Here is a 10,569-nt window from a genome sequence, read left to right on the forward strand (position 1 = left end):
ATGATATTGTTTTCGAATAACATGTACTTAAAAAACAATAAAACAAAAAAAACCCAAGCACTTCAGTTTTGTCCATGAAAAGAAATAAATGCCCTTTTACCATCTTATGTAATACGTCTAATAATTTGAAAATGAGCTATCAAGCAGCATAATTTGGCCTCTGTGGAAGCAAACAAACTTAATACTGAGGAATGTGCAATATGTGTAACACATCTCAAATGTTTCAGAAGTTTTCAATACAATTAACTGTTCTAATGCAATGTATAATACATGTTACAATTCTGCTCTAATAGCAATACTGACTTGTTTAGTGACCAGATTTCTGGTTTTGAAAATACAGACAGATGTCAAAGGTCGTGCCCTCTCCAAATTTTCCATTAAAGTATACATAAAAATAAAGGACTGAAAAAAATAGTGAATAAATTTTGGTACATTCTCTCAACGGAATGCTACTAACCAATTAAAGACAATTAAAAAGGAATCAATTATTGACATCTATAACAGCACATACGAGTATCAAAAAATACTACATGAGTTAAAGGAGCCAGACACAGAAGAATATATATTATGATTCAACCTACCTGAAATTTTACAGTGGGCAAAAAAATTAAAGCAATAGAAACCAAAACAGTGATGAGGGCAGAAACTCCTCATTCTATGAGGCCAGCATTACCCTGATACAAAAACCACACAAGGACACTATTAAAAAAAGAAAATTACAGGCCAATATTACTGATGAACACAGAAACAAAAATCCTCAACAAAATGTTAGCAAAGTGAATTCAATAATTCATTAAAAGGATCATACACCATGATCAAGTAGGATTTATTCCAAGGATGCAAGGATGATTCAATATCTGCAAATCAATCAGTGTGATACACCACATTAACAGAACAAAGAATAAAAATCATATGATCATTTCACAAGATGCAGAAAAAGTGTTTGCCAAAATCCATTTATGATAAAACTCTCAACAAACTGAGTATAGAGAGAACATAACCTGAAATAATAAAGGCCATATTTGACAAACCCACAGCTAACATCATACTCAGTGGTGAAAAGCTAAAAGCTTTTTTCTTCTGAGATCAGGAACAAGACAAGGGTGTCCACTCTTACCACTTTTATTTCAACATAGTATTAGAAGTCCTAGCCACAGCAATCAGACAAGAAAAAGAAATAAAAGGAATCTAAATCAGAAAGGAAGAAGTAAAACTGTCACTGTTTGCAGATGACATAATACTATATATAGAAAATCCTAAAGATGTCACAAAAAACTATTAGAATTCATCAACAAGTTCAGTAAAGTTGCAGAATACAAAAATAATATACAGAAATCTTTTGCATTTCTTTACACAAACAACAAACTATCAGAAATAGAAATTAAGAAAACAATTTCATCTACAGTTGCATTAAAAAGAATAAAATACCTAGGAATAAATCTAAGGTAAAAGGCCTGTGCTCCAAAAGCTATGACACTGATAAAAGAAACTGAAGATGACACAAACAAATGCAAACAAATGGAAAGATATATTCTGCTCATGGATTGGAAGAATATTGTTAAAGTGGCCATACTACCCAAGACAATCTACAGATTCAACGCAATCCCTATCAAGATACCAACAACATTTTTCACAGAACTAGAACAAATAATTCTAAAATTTATATGGAAACACAAAAAACCCTGAACAGCCAAAACAATCTTGATAAGGAAGAACAAAGCTGGAGGTATCATGCACTCTGATTTCAAACTACACTACAAAGCCACAGTCATCAAAACAGTATGATACTGGAACAAAAAACAGACACATTGATCAATGTAACAGAATAGAGAGCCCAGAAATAAACCCCACATTTATATGGCCAATGAATCTATGACAAAGGAGGCGAAAATGTACAATGGGAAAAAGACAGTCTCTTCAATAAATGATGCTGGGAAAACTGCATAGCTACATGGAAAAGAACGAAACTGGACCACTTTCATATACCATATACAGAGATAAACTCAAAATGGATTAAAGACGTGAATTTAAGACCTGAAACCTTAAAACTCGTAGACAAAAACATAAGCAGTAAGCTCTCTGACATGGGTCTTAGCAATATTTTTTTGGATCTGTCTCCTCAGGCAAGGACAACAAAAGCAAAAATAAATGGGATTACAACAAACTAAAAAGCTTTTTGCACAGTGAAGGAAACAATCTAGAAAACTAAAAGGCAATCTAGGGAATGGGAGACAATTTTCAAATGATATGTCCGATAAGGAGTTAATATCCAAAATCTATAAAGAACTCATACAACTCAACGGCAAAAAAAGAAAGAAAACACACACACACACACACACACACACACACATACACACACACACACAAAACTCAATTAAAAAATGGGCAGAGGACCTGAACAGACGTTTTTCCAGAGAAGATATACAGATGGCCAACAGGCACATGAAAAGATACTCAATATCACTAATCATCAGGGAAATGCAAGTCAAAAGCACATTCAGATATCACCTCACACCTGTAAGAATGCCTATTACCAAAGAGACAACAAATAACAAGGACATAGAGAAAAGGGAACCCTTGTCCACTGTTGGTAGGAATGTAAATTGATACAACCATTATGGAAGACAGTATGAAAATTCCTCAAAAACTAAAATCAGAACTATCAATACCATATTATTTAGCAATTCCACTTCTGAGTATTTATCTGAAGAAGACAAAGACACTAATTTGAAAAGATACACACATTTCCATGTTCACAGCAGCATTATTTACAATAGCAACCTAAGATATGGAAGCAACCTAAGTGTCTATCAATAGATGCATAGATAATGGGTATGTGGCATATATATAAAATGGAATATTACTCAGCCATTAAAAAAAACAATAAAATATTGCCACTTGGGACAACATGAATGGACCTAGAAATAAGTGAAGTAAGTTAGACAGAGAAAGACAAATATCGTATGATTTCACTTATATGTGGAATCAAACCAAACAAAACAAATATAAAAAAAGAAAAACAGACTCATAGATACAGACAACAAACTGGTGGTTGCCAGAGGGAAAGGGGGTAGGGAGATGTTGAAAAAGGTGAAAGGAAAGGTGAAAGGGATTAAGAAGTCCAATTTACACTTATAAAATAAATAAGTCACAGGGATGTAATGTACAGTATAGGGAATATAGTAATATTGTAATAAATTGTATCGTGACAGTAACCAGACCTACTATGGTGATCATTTTGTACTGTATAAAAATATTGAATCACTATGTTGTACACCTGAAACTAATTAATATTGTAAATCAATTATACTTCAATAAATGTGTGTATATATATACACATATATATATCTTCTATATCTTGCACTGGGAGGTTAACAGATGTATAGAGCTGTCATAACTCATCAAACTGAATAATTTAAGATTGGTGCATGTTACCACAGGTTATTCTGGAAAAAAATTTTTTGAGAACAACGAAATTATACATTCGTCCAGTACTATGCAAAGGTGCCAGTCTATTTCAAGAGAAAGAGCTTTACATCAAAATGCAAGTCAACTCACTGCTTCCTTCATCAAGAAAGTCTTGCTACAAAAATAGTCACTAAACTGAGTGCTTAGTAACCAAGTTGATTTACATTCTGGTTGAAGCTCTCTATTTCAACACAGGCAGGTCTGTAACATACAATTTGATATCAACAGCCACTCAGCTGGGCTAGCAGCCTGTGGGAGAAGGAAGAAAGAAGAAATGGGGCTTAGAGCAAGCTTAAACTTGAAAATCCCTTCCATTCCTTTCAAATTCAAAGGAATTTTGTATTCCATTTCATATCATGTGTTACGGTCTGAATGTCTGTGTGTCCCCCAAACCCCTCCTTTCATATGTTAGAGCCATAACCCTCAATGTATTGGGAAATGAAATTTTGGGGGTAATTAGGGTTAGATGATGTCATGAGAGTGGGGCTCTAATGATGGAAACAGTGCCCTTATAAGAAATGCGTTCTTCCCCTCTCCCCCTCTTCCCTCCATCACCCCCTACCCCCATGTGAGGACACAGTGAGAAGGTAGCTTTCTGGAAGCAAGGAAGAGAGCCAAGATCAGCTGGCACCTTAATCTTGGACTTCCCAGCCTCCAGAACCGTAAGAAGTAAATGTATGTTTGTTAGGCCACTCAGTCTAAGGTATTTCGTTATAGCAGCCCAAGCAGATTAATATGTGTCTTAACATAAAATGGTTTTGAATGACTGGTTAAATATCTTTTTTCTCCCAAACTACAAATAAAATTGATATTATGGGAAGATATACCACACTTACCCTCGTTTTAAAAATACCACCCAAGACTGGGGTATCATAATACCTTAAATGGATCAATTACATACCTGCCTATTTTATTTTATCTTATCTTATTTTCTTTTTTAATTTTATTTATTTTTTAAATTTTCTTTTATTTTCTTTTTTAATTTTATTTATTTTATTTTATTCTATTCTATTCTATTTATTTATTTCTGGCCTTGCGATGTGGCTTGCGGGATCTTAGATCCCCTACCAGGGACTGAACTCAGGACCCCGGCAGTGAGAGCCCCGAGTCCTAACCACTGGATCACCAGGGAATTCCCGTGCCTCTTATGTTAAATAGAAAAACAAGGTTTAATTTATGAAAGTGCTCAAACATATCCATTGTAAATATTGGATAATACCCATAATGCAAGAACAGAAGGAAAAAATTACACGCCATTTTGTCTACAAATGGGGGCATTTCAAGGAGTCTTACAAGGCTCATGCAAGTAACTGAGTAAGTTGAATAAAAGGGAAAAAAAATTCTGACTGGATGCTAGAAATTGAGATTTAGATACTCTTCTAGACTCAAAAGGAACACTGATGTCAAGCAACAAAATCTTTGCTTTGCAAAAGGCATGCATGTGTAATTACTGCTCTACTTGGCAAAAAAATCTCTTGGGATTCTGTAGGGGGTGGGGGGGAATGCCAAATGAATTTAAAAACTCAAGGAGAGTACTAATATAAAATGATTTAACCTAATGTAGGTGAGAAATAAGAATGAGTAAAGAAAGGTGAGCTGATAAATAGCCTGTAATAAAAACAACTGTTTCCTGGAAAGCAGACTATTACCTCAGCATAACCATGAAGCAAACTATAATCATTATTACTCTTCATGGTAGAAAGCAGAGAAAGCCTACATGATACTCAGGGAAATCGAGTGAGTCCTCTTAGAGGAGAACCTAAATTTCTCGCTCAATTCATTTACTATTTAAAATGCACCTAGCAGCCACTCCTCAAAAACAAAACAAAATGCAACCCTGAACTGTATATGGTGATGACCTATCAATTTACATATCCAGTATGGACCTCTCGCCTCCAACTGCCTATTTAGTATCTCCACCTGCATGTCTAATCTTGTCTCAAAGGAAACATGCCCAGGTCTGAACTCCTGACTTCGTCCCCCAAACTGATCTTCCCAGTCTTCTCCATCTCAGGTAAGAGCTCTTCTGACTTTCTAAGTGCTCAAGATGCTTTTTGGAGGCATCCTTGACTCTTCTCTTTTTCTCACCCCACACATCTAATCCATCAGCAAATCCTGTCAGCTCTACCTCCAAACTGTACCCAGAATCTGACTATTTCTCACACCACTTTCATGGCTTCAACCCTGGTCAAAATGGCCATCATCTGTCTCCTGAATTATGCAGTAGTCCCCTTCTTAGTCTCCCTATTTCCAAACTCCCTCTACCTCTACAGTCTATTGCTCACATAGCAGCCAAGAATGACCTTATCACCTGTCAAAGGCCCCACCTCCAAATACTACATTAGGGATTAGGTTTCAACGTATGATTTGCAGGGGGCGGGAGCCAGGACGACACACAGACAAATATTCAGTCTATAGCAACTATCTAACATATTAAATATTTTACTTATTTATCTTATTATGCCTTCTTGTTTAGAGCACAAGCTCCATAAAGCCAGGACTTATCCTTATTTTGTTCACGGCTATTCCCAGAGTCTAGACAATACCTGGCACATAACAGACGCTCACTAATGATTTACTGAATAAAATGATACTAACATAAGTTCAAAGCAAATACGAGTGATGTTATTTTTCACACAGTACTGAAACTGTTTATTGCTACTTTCTATTAAGACATTTTAGTTTAAGTATGCCAGTGCAAATTTACATAACTGTCATAAAACTAGAATATACTCTTTTGCAAAGTGTATTTAAATAAAGGTGTTCCCTCAAGTCTTGTAACCTAAATTATAATTACCTTATTTAAAGCATGTCCAACATGAGGGTCACCATTTGCATAAGGAGGTCCATCGTGAAGACAAAACTCTGTCTTCACTTTTCTTTCTCTTTGCCATGAATAAAGTTCCAAAAATTCACATTTCTGTTTAAAAAGAACAATAATGTCTGAACATCATGTAAATACATACTCCTGAATCTTACCATAAATAACAACCAACACCTGCTTATTTCCTATCCCATTCTAATGTATTCAACTCTAAAACACAAATGGTGAGGTTTCTAATAGAATGCACATCTGATATTCATCTTTTAATACTTTTGAATAGCTTCTCCGTAGACTTCAGTTTAAAGTCTAAGTGCTTTATAAACGTATACAGGACCCTACAAAGTTTAGTACCACTAAATTCTTGGGCAGTCTCTCAGCACTCCCCACCCTCCACTCCATGCTGAAGGGCCTGTAGGTCCCCCATCACACCCACCCACCCACCCACACACACACACACACACACACACAGACACATGCACTCACATCTTATTCCTGCTATCCTTTGGCCTCAACACTCGCTACTCTCTTAATCTGGAATAACACTGATTGTAATCCCACTCTCCTTCCCCCACTTGCTGTGTGACCTTGGCCAAGTCACTTTGCCTTTGTAGGCCTATTCCCTCATTTGAAAAAAATGTTAATAATATCCAACTCACCGAGCTGGTGGGAAGATTATATGAGAAAATATCTGCAACTGTCACAGTTCCAGAAATATAGAAGGTACTGGATAAAACACTTTAAAAAATTAGATGGCCAAAACAGGTTTGTGAGTCTAGAACTCTGAGAGCTGTCATAAGAATATTTAAGCTAAGCATATTTACTAAGACAATATATCCAAAATATCAGGGATTTTAAAGACTCTAAAATTACACAAACTAACAAGTGAATCTCTGCCCTTAGAAAATTCAGTCTAATACAGGAGACAGAGGCACAGTTTGGGAAGCGGACTCTGAGGAAGTAACCACAGCTACCTGACCCTTCAAACAAGCCGTAATTCCAACCAGGGACCTATTGATAGCACAAAAGTAAGCTTCAACTTCTCATAATCGAATTTTTATTTATATGTGTACATGTTAATTCACTTTTTAAAAGCCACTGGAAAAGCGTCCAAATTCGACTGGTTCTGTCTAAGCTAAAACTGGGACTTCTATTCCATCCGTGCTATCTGAGCACCGCTGGTTCCCCCTTAGCATTCCGCTCTGGAACCAGCCACGTCTAAGGGACTTGCCTAGAGGTTTCTGCACTTCTGTTTTCACCCAATACAACCTGTGGGAAGCGCATGATTTCCACTGACCGGGTCGCAACACCCCCGGCCCAAAAGGGCCTGGAGCCTGCGGCCGGGTCCCGCCCCACTCGGGGTGTGAGTGGCCCAGGCGTGGCTCCGGGAAGGGCCCGTGTCCCCCCTCCCGAGGCCCCCCTCCCGGCCCGCGCCGCGCACAGGCCGGCCCGTACCTGCTGGACCTCCAGCTCCGTGTCGGGCTGCTGGCGGCCCAGCAGCTTCATGGGGAAGCTGGTCTGCGGCAGCAACACCGTGTCCCGATAGCTGCCATTACTCGAATTCTGCAGCTGGTTACTGGCCCCGGTGACTGACCGCACCAAAAGCCTCCTCGTCGCCCCTCGCCAGCCAGGCCGACGAGGAAGGCGGGGCGGCACCCACAAATTCCGGGCCACGGCCAGGGCCGCTGCCCCCGGCCCGCGAGGGCGCAGCCCCCAACGCATGGCGAGCCAAGCCAACCCCAGGCTCCGGAGAGGCGCCGGAGCCTTGGTTCCGGCCGGGCTCTAGAGGAAGAGAGAGGCCAGGGCACCTGCGCGAGCCTTGCGGGAGTGCGCAAGCGCGGGGCGGGGAAGGGGGCGGGGAAGGGGCAGGGAAGGGGCGGGGAGGCGCAGGGGGCGGGGCCACGTCCCCGTCCCCGCGATAACCACCCCGGATCGGGGCTGATTCCCAGGGGCCGGAGGAGTTGGGACAGGCGCGACCGGCTCATATTTCAATCACAGCGGTCTGCCTTTTTTAAAAGTATATTTTCTTTAATCCAGTATAACCCAGATATTATCACTTCAACAGGTAATTAGCAAAAATTATAAGTATGATATTTCACATTCTTTCTCTTCATGCTAATTATACGTATGATATTTCACATTCTTTCTCTTCATGCTAAGTCTTCGAAATGTGCTATGTGTTTTACACATACAGCACATCTCCATTTGGACTAGCAGCTTGCCAAGAGCTCAACAACTACATGGGGCTAATGGCTACCTTACTGGGAAGCACTGCTTTAGTGAGTACAACCTACCTCCACATAACGTGTTGTTGAATGCAACAGTGCTCTCTGTTTACTCCTAAAACCTGCACTGAGGGTACACTGAGCTATCAGAGCAGAAGGCTACTCTCTAGGACACCCGCACACTTCTCTTCCCACCTGTTGGGCTCACAGTCAGTTGTGTTTATCCTTGAACTTATGCCAGTTGTACTCGCTGTGTAATTATACAATTTAATTATAAAAACCAATGGATGGTTAAGATGGTAAATTTTGTTATACTTATTTGTAACAATAAAATAAATGGTCTGACAACTCAGTTATTATGAAAATCAAATGAGATTGTGTAAGTAAAAGTCTTCTCAAACTAGAACTCCATGTAATGGCAGCCATTTGTTGATACCGCTCTCTGGTGAGTTGTTTTTTTTTTTTTAATAGAAATTATTGTTTCTTTCTAATTACAAAACTTTGGGAGTTACAGAAGAGCACACAAGTGAAAATTGTTCACTAACCACCCTCTCCCTGAAACCAATTTTTTTTTTTTAATTTTGGGCCCTGCCACATGCAGGATCTTAATTCCCTGACCAGGGATTGAACCCATGCCCCCTGTATTGGAAACACAAAATCCTAACCACTGGGCCACCAGGGAATTCCCAAACCAATTTTTTTTTTTTTTTTTAATGAAAACTAAGCTGATGTTCTTAAGAATCTAGTAAAGGCATGTCTCTAAAAAACAAGAACTGCTGTTGAATTAGATGAAGCTAAAACAATTGTAAAGTATTGGGGAAAACATTGTAAAGAAGTTGTAAGTATTCTGCCCTTAGAGTTTTCCTAATTGTCTAACCTACAAAAGCAGATGGTGCGGTATGGCTCTGCATTATCAGGAAAGATAAAGCAAAATTCCAATCTGGGGACAGAAGTTCTAAGAAAAGGTCTGGACCCTCCTACACTGTTGATGGGAATGTAAATTGGTGCAGCCACTGTGGAAAACAATATGGAGGTTTCTCAAAAATTAAAAACAAAACAACCATATGATCCAACAATGCTGGGTATGTATCCGAAAAAATCAAAAACACTAACTGGAAAAGATACATGCACCCCAATGTTCATAGCTGCATTATTTACAAAATTATCAAGGTATGTAAGCAACGTAACTGTCCATCAACAGATGAATAGATAAGATGTGTTATGTCTATATACAACGGAATACTTCTCGGCCATAAAAAAGAATGAAATTTTGCGTTTGCAGCAACATGAATGGACTTGGAGGCCATTATGCTAAGTGAAATAAGTCAGAGAGAGAAAGACAAATACTGTTATGATATCACTTATATGTGGAATCTAAAATATACAATGAACTAGTGAATAAAACAGAAAAGAAGCAGACACACATATAGACAGCAAACTAGTGCTTACCAGCAGAGAGAGCGGAAGGGGAAGGGGCAGTATAGGAGTAGGGGAAAAAAGGGTTATTATGGGATTATACGAAACCATGTGCAAAATTTTTGATAATTGTAAAGCACTATAGAACTTAATGAATCTTTTACCCAATAAAAAAAATGGGGCTTCCCTGGTGGCACAGTGGTTGAGAATCCGCCTGCCAATGCAGGGGACATGGGTTCGAGCCCTGGCCTGGGAAGATCCCACATGCCGCAAAGCAACTAAGCCCATGCACCACAACTACTGAGCCTGCGTGCCACAACTACTGAGCCCGTGTGCCACAACTTCTGAGCCCACATGCCACAACTACTGAAGCCCACATGCCTAGAGCCCATGCTCGGCAACGAGAGAAGCCACCACAATGAGAAGCCCGCTCTCCACAACTAGAGAAAGCCCGTGCACAGCAACGAAGACCCAATGCAGCCAAAAATAAAAATAAATAAATTTATTTTTTTTTAAAGTGAAAATAAAATAAAGCATATGAAACTAGGAAAATAAGAAAAAAGAAAAGGCCTGGACAGATTGTTGTGGGGTTTTTCGATTATTTTTTAGCAACGAGAATGTAGTGATGGGTTATTTAAT

General features: G+C 39.0%; 1 protein-coding gene across 1 annotated transcript in view; it reads right to left on the reverse strand.

Annotated features, from left to right (window-relative positions):
• The window catches only part of IARS2 (isoleucyl-tRNA synthetase 2, mitochondrial), a 76,329-nt gene extending 68,197 nt beyond the window's left edge, over positions 1-8,132 (reverse strand). The window contains exons 1-2 of the mRNA XM_036870655.1: positions 7,745-8,132; positions 6,266-6,388 (exon numbers count right to left, since the gene is read on the reverse strand). Of these exons, the coding sequence (XP_036726550.1) occupies positions 6,266-6,388; positions 7,745-8,011 (390 nt within the window). The 5' untranslated portion in view covers positions 8,012-8,132. The remainder of the gene's footprint in view (positions 1-6,265; positions 6,389-7,744) is intronic.
• Between the last annotated feature and the right edge of the window lie 2,437 nt (positions 8,133-10,569).

Source organism: Balaenoptera musculus, chromosome 1 (assembly GCF_009873245.2).
Source record: "Balaenoptera musculus isolate JJ_BM4_2016_0621 chromosome 1, mBalMus1.pri.v3, whole genome shotgun sequence".
Taxonomy (NCBI): domain Eukaryota; kingdom Metazoa; phylum Chordata; class Mammalia; order Artiodactyla; family Balaenopteridae; genus Balaenoptera; species Balaenoptera musculus.